The sequence below is a fragment of the Corvus brachyrhynchos genome, unplaced genomic scaffold (genome assembly GCF_000691975.1).
Source record: "Corvus brachyrhynchos isolate BGI_N302 unplaced genomic scaffold, ASM69197v1 scaffold221, whole genome shotgun sequence".
In the NCBI taxonomy this organism is placed as follows: Eukaryota; Metazoa; Chordata; class Aves; order Passeriformes; family Corvidae; genus Corvus; species Corvus brachyrhynchos.
Window position 1 is genome coordinate 2,591,394 of NW_008236622.1, and position 16,224 is coordinate 2,607,617.

Below are 16,224 nucleotides of genomic sequence, written 5' to 3' on the forward strand. Positions count from 1 at the left end.
GCTGAAGTGGTAAAATACTTGCTCTAGCTTGATGGGCTCCTCCCCAGATTTTAAAAAAAAAGAACTTTGGGTGTAGAAAATGTCAGGTCTCCTGCAGCAAAGCTAATCTCAGTCTTATTCTTCTGTTTTCTTACTTTATTAATGTTCCAAATCTATGACTTTGTTGCCTCCCTGTCACTGTGAGTTGTTAAATATACCCATTTAGAGACCTTATGTGGAACTTTGAGTGCTGCTAACATTTAAAAGCTGATAGAACAAAATAATTCATTTAGAAATACAGAGCAAGCCACAGAGCTGATAGTAGAACTGCCTTTGTTTAAATGTTCTACATTAGACAAATTAGTCTTAATAATGTCTCCTTAAGCTTACCTTATCTTTCCTTTTGAAAAATAAACAGCCCAAACCATTGTTCTCTGCTAACAGCAGATGGCAATTACTCAAAAAACCTTTGATTTGGAATTTTCTCTGACATTTTATACAATATTTGACAGTTGAACAGGAAATGGAATTTCTGTATGATACCAGTTTATGTTCAGTATTCATGTTGTACATTCACTGAAAGAAGCTGAAGAGAATAAGAACCTGTTTAATACTGTAAATTAAACATAAGTATTAAATACGCTGTCTGATGCCAGTCTTATCTTTTCCCTGACAGGTTGATAATGTACGGCTTTGTGAAGGCCATGGTACACATAGGCCAATTAAAGCAATGGGAATTCCACTTCACTGACTGTTTATTTTTTGGATCGCTGATGTCTGCCACAGATCCAGGTAACCATTTCAAATGAGTTGCTTTTTCACTTCTTTCAGAAGAGTAAATAAGAATTTTATATGCCATAGAAATGTTCAAAGTCTCTGCTCTTGGTTTTTTTCTTTCCTTATCTGTTAAATATCTGATATTCTGATAATCATAAATCAAATCAGCTCCAGAGGACCCTTGTGGGTTTTTAATAATTGTTTTTTCCTAGATTTAGCTCACAAATTTTATAATTGAGGTTGCTGAAAAGATTTGGAATATGTTCTCCAATCTTCAGGACACCACCTGTTGATTGCTGATGTGAGAGCTGCTGTAAGCTGGAGCCTCACAGATAATAACTACAACCTCACATCCACGTGTGACCTAACCCAGTTTAAAGATATGGGGAATGGAGCATTCAGATTTGGCCATATAAATACTGTTTATAAGGTATCAGTGACAATTTGAGCAAAGTGTTCATGATAAATACAACTCTGAAAAACCAGATACCAAGAAATTGGCTCAAATTTGCAGATGTGAGATTTAAAGCCTAAAGTTACAGTAAATGGCAAAGTCTGGGAAGCAGACTCAGTCAATTTTGGAATCACAGAATTACAGAATCATTTAGATTTGGAGGGATGTCTGGAGGTCTTCTAGTCCAATCTTCTAATTAAAACAGGCTAATCTCAAACTTAGTCTAGGTTTCATAGATTTGTCCAGGTTTTGTTATGTTGAAAATGTTAATAAGAGTACTCAGCTATTAAAAGGAAAGTATTGCTATTTGCAACTGTGGGAATACAGTAAAGGAGAAGGCGAACAGAAGATTTTTTTTATATGTTATCTACTAAGACAAAGTACAAAAATTGTGCAAGGGTACATTGGAATTTTGCAAAAATTTCAGTTGAGCTGTTAAAGGAAATGGAACAGAAAACATTTTGTGATGCATGTGAGATGCTGCATTAGTGTTAAAAAACTACCCTAGAGAAGCTTGTTCAAGAAAATTAGGAATAAAGCTTTCAAATTTCTCGCTTTTAAAAGAAATGAGAAAAAGCAATATTGTTCTACAAACTTTTTACAGTCTTTAAATGAACTCTCAGTATCTAACAAAAGATTTTGGGCTTGTGATTTATCATTCTGATGGTTTAAAAGTACGGTCTAAAACAATTTATTTCCACAAAACCAGTTGTTGCAAGATTACTGTAAAAGCTGCATCAAATTGCTATTCTCAAATTAATCCAAGCATCCAATATGCTGCCACTTCTCAGATCACCCAGCTACATTAATAAGATTCAGCACATGATTGGAGCCTATCCTCAGAGCAAGAGAAAAACACAGAACCTGGAAGCACAAGGAAAACCTAGGAAAATACTCTTATGGAATAAAAGCATCCTTTCAATTTCCAAGTATATTTCTTGATAGTGGTAAGAATAGGCCTTTGCAGCTGGCTTAGTTTCTTTTCCTGTTTTACAGACTATTTAGTTTCACAAATGTTGACTTATGACGAGTAATGTGTAAGTGCACTGATTTTGATTATAAGAGTGTTATAAGGGTATTAAATCACCACTGATTAATCTGGAACAATCACAAGAAAGGAAAAAAACCCAACAAAATAAACAAAACAGAAGCACCTCTTGCACTGTAGGAATAAGCTACAAGGATTACTTTTCCCAGAGTTTTAAACAGGCTTAAAAAGCTAAAGCTGCAGGTGGGAAAACTATTTTTAGTGTGACAAACTGTCATTGATTAATATTGTTTCTAATTACTCATCTGCTTATATAGTGTCTCTGCACGTCCAATAGCTTTTAATGTTCAGTCTTGCTCCCTCTGCTATCAATTCACGATATTATAAGCTGTTTCATGTGTTCACTAATCTTATCCATAAATTTCAACCCTTCAAAGACTTAAGAGAATTTTGAATTAAGTTTTTCATTAATTAAATTGTTGACACTGCTGAAAATATTTCATTGTGTTGTAGGATTTGCTAGTGAATTATAATCTCAAGTATGTAAAGAGCTCATTGGCATTCCAAAATCAGTTAAAATATGGCACCCTAGAGGACTGATACATATCAGGGCATAAAATAATCAGTATAAAGATTTTATCTGTGATATCTAGGGTTCATTTTGGGGTTTTTAAAGAAATCTTTAGTAAAATGTTGTTAGTGTTATCAACAATAAATTAGTCTTAAGATGAAATAAATTCCTGTCAGATTTGCTACATGATTTTTCATTTAATTCTTCACTGTGTAGGATTATAAAATCATTTCAAAAAGAGATTTAATTTCCCTTGGCTGTAGAAAGCAATTAAGTCTCAAAAGATGCTAAAAACTGATCTGTTGACTTGACAGAAGTTGGTTTGATTGAGCTCCTTATTTGAATTAGTAAAGATGACTGGTAGATGTTTACGTGTTAAATAAAGACTTTTACTGTCAGGGCAGTAAACAAACATATACCAGCTAAATTTTTCTAGTATTATTAAGAAGATGGAAATAATGTCATAGCACTCTGCAGGTTTTAGTTCTGAAGGTTATCTGAAGATTTTTTATCTAGATAATTTTGCATAAAAATAATTCAGAAGAATTGTTCTTATATGCTTTGTGTTCTCTTACATAAAAAACTAGCACTTGAGCTAAGATTAAGAAATTAATTTATGATTGGATATACTTGGGACTGTGTTTTGCATTATAGGCTGTGATCCTTAAATATCAACCATACTTTCTGATGCCTCAAAAAACTTTCATGTCTCTAGAGAGGAAAGTTAGAAACTTCAGGGACAAAATAAGGTTACTCTCAACCAAATAATTCGTCTTACAGAGAATGTCTCCTTCAAATAATTTATCATTTCCAGTAGAGAAAGTTTCTCATTTTAAGACTTCAGGTGAAAGGTTAAATTTTAAGAAACAGAATTTTAAAATTCCCAAATTATCCCTTGGTTATTCTTGGTTTAAAACATGAGACCAGTATTTACATTTTTCTTTATTCTGATCAATAGGTATCATTTATCACATCATCAAGGAAATCATATCTTCTTATTGTTTCATCTGCATAAAACAACACAGATTTCCCTGTTTCACTGTTGAATGGTTTCCTTGTGTTAGTATTAGGTTTTGATTTCTAATGTACCCTGACTCTGGGAGTGTTTTGGTGTGAGCCCTTCAAAGGGGACAGAGAAGTTCCTCCCTATGTTCTCATGCGCGTGTCACGCCTCAAGAGCAGCAGAGTGAGTGAGGAAAAGGTGCTGGTGTGGAGCCCCCAGATCTCAGTCCCTGCCCATCAGAGACCTGCAAAGTGAAACTGCAGATAAGGGAATTGTGGCCCAGCTGTCCCCTGTGATTGACAGGCAGCCGCAGCAACGAGCCTGGGTTCAGGGTGCCTGTGGCTGTAATGGAAAAATGAACAGAACAGACCTGGCACAGGGATGTAACGATCAGACCTCTGCCCCAGCCACCAAAAACATGGGAACCGTACAATTCTGGCAGTCTCCAAGGCTGCTATTATTAACATGTTTGGGGCAACGACCTTCCCATCCAAAGACATTTCACATACCTTTAGCCCTTCCTTCTTTTTCTTTTTTTTTCCTAATTTTTGACATTTCAAGTATAGAAAACCGATTTACCTTCACAGGGCTTGCTGAAGCACAGCTATTTCTGAGCTATGTGAACTCCCTTACCTTTGGTCACATTGACAATCACAAGGCTCTTCCCTATTTGAAGTTACTATGGTTACAGCTGAACTGGAGCTGTGGGTTGCACTGCTCTTGTTATTGATAAAATTGGATATTTATCAGAAAGAGCAGTTTCTTTTTCTCATAAAATCAAAGGATTTTGCATTAGGAATCATAATGTATAAATACAAGATAATGCATTTCAAATACTGGTTACGTAAGACCATTTATAAATGTGTTTTTAATTAAAATATGTGTCTGCTTTCTTCTTATTCACCACTGAAATAATCTGTGAGTGCTGTGACTTATTAATAGGGAAAGTCTATAATTCAAATTGAAATATTTATTTTTAGATAAAGTCAACAGGAAATAAAAGATTAATTTTATTTTCTTCCCATTTGATACTGCTCTCCTAAAACAATTTAGGCCCATGAGCTATGAAAGATATTAATAGTTCTAGTCAGAAGACTAAGGTACAATAATACCAGTACTTTATTTATTAATTATTTTATTAATTTATTTTTTGAGTTTCCTCATTCTTTTAAAAGTAACAGCAAAGTAGCATTGAATACAGTTAGCATGGGGATTGTTGTAGTTTGATGATATTTCAGTTATATATACTTTTTACAGGGATCTATAACAAGCCAGTTTGTTTCTACATTTGCCAAAAGATACCATTCACAAACCAGCTCCACAGACACTTCTAATGACTTGGGTACAACTGAAATCATGTTGGGCTTAGCATGTGACAGATGTTACCTCAGTGCATGAAGTCAAGGAAGAAGTGACTCAGACTTCTGTTGGCATAAATACTGTGAAAATCTTAGATGCCTCACTATTTCCTGCTTCCCATCACCGAATTTTTAACTGAAGTTCACAGCCCTTTCTGAGTGAGCAGCTCTGGTACATTTTATTTCTATCTGTGTCCGATTTCTACTGCCAGAGAAGGTGTAAGTGCTCCCCCAAAGACCTGTCCTTCCAGCCAGTTCTTTACCTATCTCTATATCTGTCCTCATATGCTTGCATTGAAATAAGAGATGCTGTGTACTTTAATGAGAAGTAGTTTGGTATTTTTATAATACATATTGTATCTAATGAATATACAAGTATTTGAGTAGTTACCACACACAAAGCAGGCCCTACTTACTGTTCCTCAGCAGTGCCTCCAGAAAGCCAGAGGCCGAGCTGACTGCAGTGCAGCATCTACAGTCTTTACTTAAATATCAAAGTTCTCACAGACTAGGTATGTTTCTGTGGTATAGAATTATTTTTAAATTATTTCCCTTGAGTTTTAAAGTCATCCATTAGACAAAACACGATGTGACTTCGTTGGACATGACTGTTCCTAGAGCATTATTCTATCAAGAGGTAACTTAAATTAACTTTCTTCCATAGCAGAGTATCACATCCCTTTTAATGTGTCCATTCTGACCTATGCCCAGCGATTCTCATAATTAATGAAGGCAAATGTGATCATGGGGAAATGACTAGAAACTGGTGGTCAAAACAAGGTGAAAATGTTTCCTTGAGCTCTTAAAACACAGTGGATGTGCTAAAGATCCTGCAGTTCTCTGTTCTTATGCAGATTCTATTCATCATTTTCATTAATGAATTGGCTAGCGCAACAGAGGGTGTTTCTTTATTGTACAATATTCTGCTGAAAGGAGATTGCAAACACTTTGAAAGACACGATCAGAACTCAATATGATTCCTGTAATGATTTAAAATAGACAAGAATAAATGCTACACTTAAAGCATCTTCATAGATAGCAGATAAGTGAGCATTCACTTCTGAAAACAATTTCAAGTTTACAACATATGAAAATGAGTCAAAAGTACCAATACATAACAAAATAAAAAAGGAAAACGATTTATTAACATGTTCTACACCATCTTTTTCATTCTATTTCCTGACAGCTAGTGTCAACTACATTACTGGGATCTGATTTTAGGCACTGTATTTCAGGAAAGATATGAGCTGATTAGAGGGCAAGAAAACACTAAATGGAGGAGATTGAAAGAAGTGAGTCATTTTAGGGAGGAGATGTCTGAAATGAGTCTTTGAATAGATAAAATGCTGCTGGAAAGAAAATCGGAATAAATATGACAAATTATTCGTCTCTCATTAGGCTAGGAATGGAAATTACAGACTTGAAGAGCAGGAGGGGAGATTTGGGTTAGACATGATTCAGGAGTAACTGCATTTATAAATTGTATGAATACTGAAGAGAGAGTTAGACTCCCTTGGGATTTGTGGAACCAGCATCATTTCAGTTCTTTAAAAACAAATCAAAGAAATATCTGTCAGCAGTGGAAGATCCAATAACCTCCCCTGGAAATGGGGAAAAATTTGAAATGGAAGATACTTTCTGAGAATTGGGTGAACTGAGGAGTTTCTCCCAAAAGAGGCAATTGATGCATTACTGTGTTGCTTGCTTTATTATTTTGCTTTCATTTGAAAATATTTTAAGTCATATTTTTGAGGTAGAGTTGGAAGAGAAAGCAAGAAGAGAAAGTTGTTTACCTAGGAGGCAAGAGGAAGGAGAGGAATGTTTAGGCATCTGTCTAATTGGCTTGGCCTGCTACCCACACACCCCAGCAGTACATTGGACTTTGATTACTGTTTTCTTTTTCTTCTATCATTATCACAGGGACTATTAATGAAAGCCCAAACTAATTAGCTAATAAGCAAAAGCTGAAAGTGGCAAATAGGTTTAGAAAACAAGTCTGTTTTTATGCCAATGACATTAGAGAGCAGGAGACTAAACTGAGTCCACATTTAGCATATTAAGTCAGCATTGCTAATCAGGCAAAAAACATGAATATAGATGTTGGTGAACCAAAAAAATATCTTTTGTCAATAAAGCTTCTGCCTACACCTTTGAGCTATTCTGGGGAAAGAGCTCTTTTCCTAGTTTAAATTATAACTGCAGTGGGAGTAGATGGGTGAGGTTACCAGGATGGTTAAATATAACTAGCTACTTTAAATATAGCTATATCAGCAAATGTTCAGCTACACACATATCCTAAATTGTCATCTGTAGAATAACACTTCCAAAATTCTTCAGAGATAACACATCAACAGAGATCACTTTGACATAAAATCTCACAGGAGAACTGAGAATCTATTTTGGGTTTATAAACTGATTTTGAGATTACATAGATATTTAAGTACCATTTAGAAAATCTTAGCAGTAACACTTTCAAAGTTCCAAGAAATGTTATTAAGAGAAAGCATAATCAGCTGGTCATGCTTTTGTGTGAATTATCAGCAGTCATGTGAATCTAAAAGTATATAATTTTCATTTCTAAAATGTCAGATGTGAACATGACATCCCAGAGACACTCCTAGTCTTTGGGATTCCTGGTCTATGAGGACTGAGTCAATTGGACAATTATGTACTAGAATGAGTACCAGTGAAGCAGTGAGTTGCCATGTAACTTTTTACCAGACAAGTAATTGGGGGTCTTTACATTAAATTCTGCTTGAAAAGAGAAAGCTCTGCTTTGTCCATGCAAAGAGCAAATAATAAGAATAATAAGAATTAGAATAATACACACACAGAACAGAGACAGCCTTCTTCAGCTGGAGATTATGAAGTGCAAGATAGACCACAGGAAGGACTGTGATCCCCTGTCTGCAGGGAAGGAAACTGAGGCACAAAACAGATAAGGCCTAAGGACTTAATTACCTGAATATGAACCAAATGTCTAAATGCTCCTGGGGATGTGTATCTAAATGATTTGCTCACTTTCAATTTAAATTCAACACACTCTATTTTTTTTCTATTTCACTGGTAAACTGAAAATCAAATATAGGATTTGACTCAGGGAGAAGGAAGGAACTTAAACTACTGATATGCTGAAGGAACCTTAGAATGGGTTACAGGTGTCAGATATCCTGGTCTGTGTCAGAGGCTCCATGGCTACCCATGAGCTACATCCAAGCTGAGCATGGGTCAGGACAGGGTGGTTACAATGCATGTTCCTAAGTGACCATGTATAACAGATGGATAAGTGTTATTCTATCCTTCTTAAAACAGGTAAACCCTTACTCATCACACACAAAATCCACAGCAAAACCCAAGTCTTTTCAGCACCCTTATTCCCCTGTGGTCACAAGATCACAGTGCTTGTGAAACACGCTGTGACATTTTCATTTATGTAAGATTCTCTGTGTGAGAGGGAAAGCTTCTTCCCACCTCAGCTGAAGCACCAAAACTCATAGACTTGATGAATGTAAGGATCTTATATATTCCAGTTGATCTTTTTAACTCATTTTTATCCACTTAGCCAATATATACGACTAGGTTTGTCAAAACCAACATTCTAACGATGCTTTATTTCTTGAACTGCCAGAGGAATATGAAAACAACAACTCACTTTGCTTTCTTTCCATACAGTGACAGTCCTTGCTATTTTCCATGAGCTGAATGTGGATACAGATTTATACACACTCCTGTTTGGAGAGAGTGTCCTAAATGATGCTGTGGCTATCGTGCTGACACAGTAAGTTACACCCACCTCCATTCTTTACTTGGGGAGATAATTAAAGCTTTAATCACTGATATCATTCTCACTGATATAGTTTGTTCAAGTACAGCTATACCATTTGAAGGTTTTGTTACAAAGATGTAGTTTTAGAATTTTTCTTGGTTTGTTAAACACTAGAATTCCAATATTGTTAATAGCAACTGTATATCCAGAATGCAATTTTAGTTCATGTTCTTCAACCCAGAAATCAGTATATTCTGTAAAATGGTAAACTTAATTTATTATGATTTCTTTTCTCATCTTAACAAGGTATATTGAAAAAATAATGCTAAATGAGCCCCTAGGACATAGGACAACTATAAAACTCAGGACAGTTCTTTTTATTTTTGCAAACTATTATTTTCCAAGAGTAAAACCACAGTGATACACAGTATCTGTTTCTCTGCTTCTGTCTACAGAAGCTGGCAGAGCTTCAGCTGGTAATGTTATCTTAAATTTATGTATAGCTTTTTTATTCTCAGGAATCCCCAAACAGATCATAAATGATGGACCAAAATCACACAAGTATGTGCTGTCCTAAAAACACAGATGCTAAGTACATGATTAACGGGATCTCAAGTTTACTCCACTCTACATGTATTATATGCTTCCTGGAGCTTTGCTAGAAATACAAATAATCCTCTCAGATAATCTTAAAAGTAACAGAACTGCAAAATCAAATTCAGTTCTCCATGATGCTTGAAGATGCTTCACAGTAAGCCTCAATTCAGTGCCAAGTTTCTCCTTAAAACATGGTCCCTTGAACTAGGGTTTATCCTATCCTTCAGAAGAAAAACTTTTAAAGAGTTTACAGTAGTTTAAAAACGAGCTTAATATTTTGTCTGTAGCCCTATGGAGTGTCAACTTATAATAATTGAATTGCAAAAAAACCTCCCAAATTTGTTTCAGGATACAAAAAAACCCAGTATTCTTATTTATCATTCTCCATTACCAGTCTAGTAACCTGCACCTACACTAAACTCGTCCCACTGTTTTCAGAGCAAGAGCAATATTTTCAAGTGTCTGAGCACAGACGTTCATGATAAGATACAGCATGGCAGTCACATCCAGGGACTGGGGCTGGAATGTGTCATTTAGTACATCATCTGGTACATCAGATAATAAAATGCACAAAAGGAAAACTAAGCAAAGACCAGAGAACTCGGTAGAGAGAACAGACAGAAAAGCATTGAAGCAGCTATTAGAATTGGAAGGAAGCATGTAGGTGGCAATAAGTCTGAGCTTTTTATCTCTCTCCCTTGTCATTGTTTAATAACGTCCCAGACATTTTCAGCTCATTTAGACTCTTCATCTGATAGTGCAAGGTTCTCAAACGAGGAACAGTAAGGCTCCAAGCAATTCAAGGGAACCCAGAATGTTTTAAGTCTCTCTAGTTTTCAGTCACCCTGATGCCAAAGCACACGGATCTCCCAAAGGAGCAACTCAACTGAGAACAAATCAAAAAAGTCCCATCAGATTCCAGTTCCGTCAGTATTCCAGTACATGATTCATGATTTTCTACTGTTTCCAGTACTCAAGTCTAGGTTATGCACCTCAGCCTATCTCCTTCTCATGTTTTCTTTGCTGTACATGGGAGATTACAAATCTTTACTATAGAATCTCTTGTCACTGGAAAACTGACGTTTTTTTTTTGTATATTCACTGTGATTGATTCTTTGATTTCTACAGTCATTTGTAGAGACTGAAGAAAATACATGGCACCATGAGTTTCATATTTCGTTACTCTCTGGCTTAAATAATCAGCTTCTGCACAAATGCAATGCTTCTTCAACCCAATATAATCTTCCTGTAGCATTTTAAGTAAAGATATACTGTTAATAATGTCAACTTCAGGTCATTAACACCCTACTAAACCAACTTGAGTTTAAATGAAGAAAATTGTTTTTCTATCACTGCAAAAGAACAGCTATTTTTTTTCCTGTAACCCATACCATTCTTGTGTGCAAACACAACATGTTCATAATTACAGCAATAGAAGTCTATTTTAAAAGGTGTGAGAATAATGTTTACAGATCTGGAAAAGCAATAGTAAGTAATTTAGTACACTGCATAATGAGAACCAGAAAAACAGAATCTGAAAATACACATTGTCTTTCATTATCTAACAGAATAAATGAGATTATGTCTGCAGGAGTGACTCACTGCAGGAGAGGCAGGAAGAGAAAAGAGAGAAGGCCCTTATGGCTGGAGGTGGCAATTTGGCAAGGTGAAGGCAGTATGGCTGTCTGCCAACAAGGGCTTAGATTGATCTCTCTCCTTTCTTTCAGCTTCTCCCTCCAATCTCTCTTTTTCCTGTGCTGTTTTCATTTAGTTTAAGAAGGACAGAAGCAGGACCAGCTACCCCTGCATTTTTCCTGTGGATTTAGCAGTTCGCACGAGCTCTGTGTTTCTGCAAGAGTGTGTACAGACAGTGGCCAATTGCCCTCAGAAAACACTAATCAAGGACACAAGTTCTCTGGGCCAGTTTAACAACTCTCCTCTGGCTATCCTGCCACACCAAACACCTGGGTGTTTGTGATAATTGCAAGATTTCATTTATAGTGTGCTATTTTAAGATAATCTGTGCAGGAGGGATCAGTGTGACTCAAATTGACAGCCGTGGCTGCAGGAAGGCTGACAAGCTGTTGTGCATCTGGGAGAGCTCACACACACAAGAGCCTCTCTAAGCAAGGGCACTGGAGATGGAATGGGGTTTTTCTTCTATAGGAATCACTTCCAGAGTTCCTTACAACTTTTCATTATTAGGATAAAATTCTCCTTTTAATAAAAATTTGTGAGAATTCTCACAGAAAATAAACATCAAGAATTCAAAGTATTTAAGAAAAATGATAACAGAGCCTTACTTATTAGATTACTAAACATGTCTGCTTTTAGCCAGAAAAACCTATATGACTAGCCATCCACAAATATTTCATACATACTTTGTTTTCCAGAATACTGACTGAGGAAAATCCTGGTAAAAGTAGTTTCATGGTTCCTCTAAAATATTTCCAGGATGAACATCTACCAACTCAAGTCATAGTACACCTTCTTCGCTCAAAAAATACTTTCATTCTATTCTAGTTATACCTTATACAAGTTAATATCACGCTCAAACCATTCTTTCCTGGCAGAAGCTTCTATAGGGCTTTCAAAAATAACATGGCAAAGGTAACTAATTTATTGAAAGGGTAACAAATTTATTGAAAAACAGTATCAATTTCCAGGGGAAATAACTCAGAAGAGTTCAGCTCAGTTTGTGCTGAGCACCCTCTAAGGTTGTCTTTTCTCGGACAGTGATTCCTACAATTATCTTAGGCAGACAAGAGAATTCCTTCTGACACACAGTGATGATTCTTACTGGTAGGCACAGTCATCATATTACTAATTTTAATACAGTTGAGATCTTTTCAAAATATAAGAAACTCTTCTAATATAATGGCACTCAATTTGAAAATGAATAAGAATCTTTAAACCTTTCTGGTTCTAGGTATTTGTTTACCTGTATTGTTTTTATTTCAGCAGTTTTAATTCTGTTATTTTGTCATTGAACTTGAAGGTAGCATACACAAGAGAGAAATGTAATCAGAGGCTGAAGAAACAGATATTTGACAAACCTCAAATGCAGTTACAAATATTCAGTCTCTATTTCACGTGGTCATCAGCCCGGTGAGGTAACTGTGCGTTATCTACAAGCGTTACTTCCCTACTTTTCACAATTTCTAATTGTTATTCCTTGTGTATTATATATTAAAACCAGCAGTTCTGCAAAGGACAAGAACAGATATTGCAACTATGCTGCTGAATAATTAAGTTGGAAGCTGGGAATTGCGGGAAATAATATTGGCATTGAAAGTTATGATAGGTGTCTTCTTGAAGCATATCTCAGTAGATGTGAAGCTCCCTCTAGGATTATATTTTTCTTCTTTCTTTTGTCATGGACTCTCTCTAATTTGGATCCTTTGCCCTTCCATTTTTAAAGCATTATTCTGTATAGTTTTTGCCACACTTTGATCCCTGAGCACATTGAATAACAAATGTTGCAGAGGAAAGACATCTGAATGTTCTCACATCATATTTTTCCCACAAACTGCAGTTATATTCAGAAAGTGGCCTTTAAAAGTGACATCATGGACTTCCTATATGTACTATGTCAAAATCTGTTGTTTCATGTGTATCAATTAAGAAACAAAGGCTTTTCTCTTAGCTAATCCTTTGTCTCAGGTTTCTCCCCACCTGTAAGTAACTGGGAGTTTGTTCAGTCTAAGAACACAAGGAATTCTGTCAGCCTGAATCCCCTACCTCATGCTGAGATTTGCACTATTAGCAAATGGCAAAAAGTACTGAGTTATCACATAAGGAAAAAAAAGAATGCTGGTTTGTCTATAGCCCTTATATTTTTAGCCACTTTTAAAATCCTATATTCATGCAATTCTTAGTGTCTTTTACCATACTATCTCAGCCACTGGAGTGAAAAAGAAACTCATTTAAGTTCTATTTATTTTCAACATGTATCTGAGTGCGGACAAGATGTTATTCACACATCCTAGGCATATCAGTACATAAGAAATAGTGTAAAAAGCCACTTCTATGCATAAGTGGGCCTTTATGTACACAGTTAATAGCTTTAGTGTACCTACACATAGAACTCTTCAGCCTAGGTAATTTTTTTCAAAAGGATAAAAGCCTCATTCCTTGCCAGCTACAGTACGAAGCATGCACAGAGCCTTTCCAGGAAAGAAAGAGGGAAATAAAAACACCTGTGCCACCAGACAGGTGACAGAAAGGTAAAAAGTATCAACACATGCAACATTTTCCTGTTCAAAGAAAATAGATTTCTCTGTGTGAGAAGAGATGGTGAAATGAAGATGTAAGAAAATGAGCTGGTGAAAGCAACAAATGAACATTGTGAAGGCATGGCTAGGAAAAAGAAGCAAGAAACAAAGATAAGGCACATTGTGTAACTACAGATCATGACAGTGATACATAAACCTGTAGCTAGGACTCTTCAGAGGGAAGAAAAGCTTGTTTACTCATAGGGATGCAGAGGAAAACCTGATTATCTTTCTCTGATGCAATTTTTCAGTTTTATATTGTTTTGTTGTGAATGTCTGTGTTGAAATCCTTAAGTAGTACGTCAAAATCTGCTCCTGAACTGTAAAAAACTGGCAACAGAATAGGAATTAGGACAGCCAATGCTAAAGAGCGATATGCTGCAATCAGGAAGTGAATCTGAATTCAGAAAAGGAATGAAATTCTGCTAGAAATACAGGGGGTTGTTCTCAGACCCTTTCTTTGTAGCTGTCTTTACATTGGCTGGGTGGGCAGACCTGGAGGGACTGAGGCCTGTATGAGCTCAGTTTGAGCAGTGGCAGGTTTAGATGAGCGGTTGCTTTTGCAAAAGCTGACCTAGAAATCACAGCTCAAAGTAAGACCAGCACTGGAACCCAACAGGCATAGGGAGAGCTGCTCCATGGTACTGACTTGCATGATCTTGTATCCTTGACAAATATTTAGGGATTTCAATGTCTGTGACCTACAATTCTGGACATATGACTAACTGGATCTCTGGATAAACGCTTGCCTCATTCCAGATAAATACTATTTGTGATTTTATTCCCACAAAGATTCCTGAGGAGGTATGTCTGTAACATTGTGGAGGAGAATAAAATAGAATCCCCTGAAAACCTGAAAAGAAACAAAATGCTGGATGGAAGCTCAGCCCAATCATTTCACTTACTGGTTCCCCTTAGACAAGACGAATTTGGCTACTATTCCCAATATTGTTTGAAAGGCTTATATACCAAGCAGCCCTTCAACCAGTCAAATAACAGATTAATTTATAAATTAATAGAGCAAGGAGTTAATTGTGCAACAAGGTAGTGAGTGATTTTAAAAGGTAGATGAGGAGTCTTTTTTCTCTATTATTTCTATAATAATGAAATTATGGTTGTCCATCTGCTCTTTTTACCTTTGAGGGAGGGTTTAGTCCCAGCTTATTTTGTTGATGATAATTAGAGTTTCACGTCACTGACCATCTGGAACAGGACATGTGAGCACTGGGAAACTAACCAAACTTGCTATTAGCAGGAACTTTAAAAGAGCTTCTTTCGCAGAATAGAGGAAATCCCACATAAAATGTTTATATCCTTGCTTAATAAAACTTCTTTTCTTTTTCCTCCATGAGCTTTACTGTACAGACCAGTGTTATGCTCAAATCAGAGGAAAAAAATGCTGTTGAATTTCTGTAATGCTTGTTAAAGCTGGAATTTCGGTATGAAAATGGGCACTCAGAACAGAATGTTTTCAGGAGTTCTCACTCCTCGATTTTTTTCATATTTCAGTATTTCATATCCCTTTTTCCAATATTAATGTCATATTAAAATGTTACTTAGATCTAGTTAATATATGCTAAAGGTCTTCTTACTCTCGGTGGTGCTGGGTCTGTCTGAGCTGGAGTTCATTTCCCCCCAGCAGCCCTCACAGAGCTGTGCTTTGTACTGGGAGCTGGAAAGGTGTTGATAACTCAGCAGTGTTTTGGCTGCAGCTGAGCAGCACTGGCACAGCATCAGTGCTTTCTCTCCAGCATCCCAATGGTAGGAGGTGAGCAAAGCCTTGGGAGAGGACATAGCCAGGACAACTGACCCAAACTGACCAAAGGCGTATTCCATACCATATGATGAGGTTAATAATCAAAGCTAAGAGAAGGGAGGAAGGGGCAGATAAATGTTACTGCATTTATCTTCCGGAGCAACTGCTACACGTGCTTGGCTGGGCATCACCCACCAATGGGAAGCAGAGAATAAAACTTTTGTTTTCCTTTGCTTTCACACACAGCTTTTAGTTTATTAATGTGCCTTTATCTTAACTCCTGAGCCTTTTTCCATCTCATTTTCTTCCCCCCCCACCCCACCCTGCAGAGGAGGGAGTGATGGAGTGGCTGGGTGGGCACCTGTCATCCAGCCAGGGTCAGCCCACTACAGTTCTCTAATTGGCACTGCTTTATCTATGCAATTTATTTGAATAGGCAGCCTTCAGTGGCAGACTGCTAAGCTAGAGTAGATTTCAGTGAGCAGTGTTATGGAGATTGCCCTCAGGGATTTATGAAGATAGCTTAGCTCAAATCAGCTGGGAATGGCTGTACTTGTCAGACCCAATCAAATCAGAGTAGCTGCAGGTATCTCTGTCCACTTATACACAAACAGATACATAAGTTTTAAGTCCAGAATTAAGAACGTTGCTTGCAGTCCTTGCAAATCACACCTAAGTGGCAATTATTTAGCTACACTTTC

General features: G+C 36.6%; 1 protein-coding gene across 2 annotated transcripts in view; it reads left to right on the forward strand.

The window, feature by feature from the left end:
* Positions 1-16,224, forward strand: part of SLC9A9 (solute carrier family 9 member A9) — a 180,597-nt gene that overhangs the window by 37,904 nt on the left and 126,469 nt on the right. For both annotated transcript variants that reach the window (XM_008644138.2, XM_017726473.1), the window contains exons 5-6: positions 656-771; positions 8,803-8,908. In XM_008644138.2, the coding sequence (XP_008642360.1) occupies positions 656-771; positions 8,803-8,908 (222 nt within the window). The remainder of the gene's footprint in view (positions 1-655; positions 772-8,802; positions 8,909-16,224) is intronic.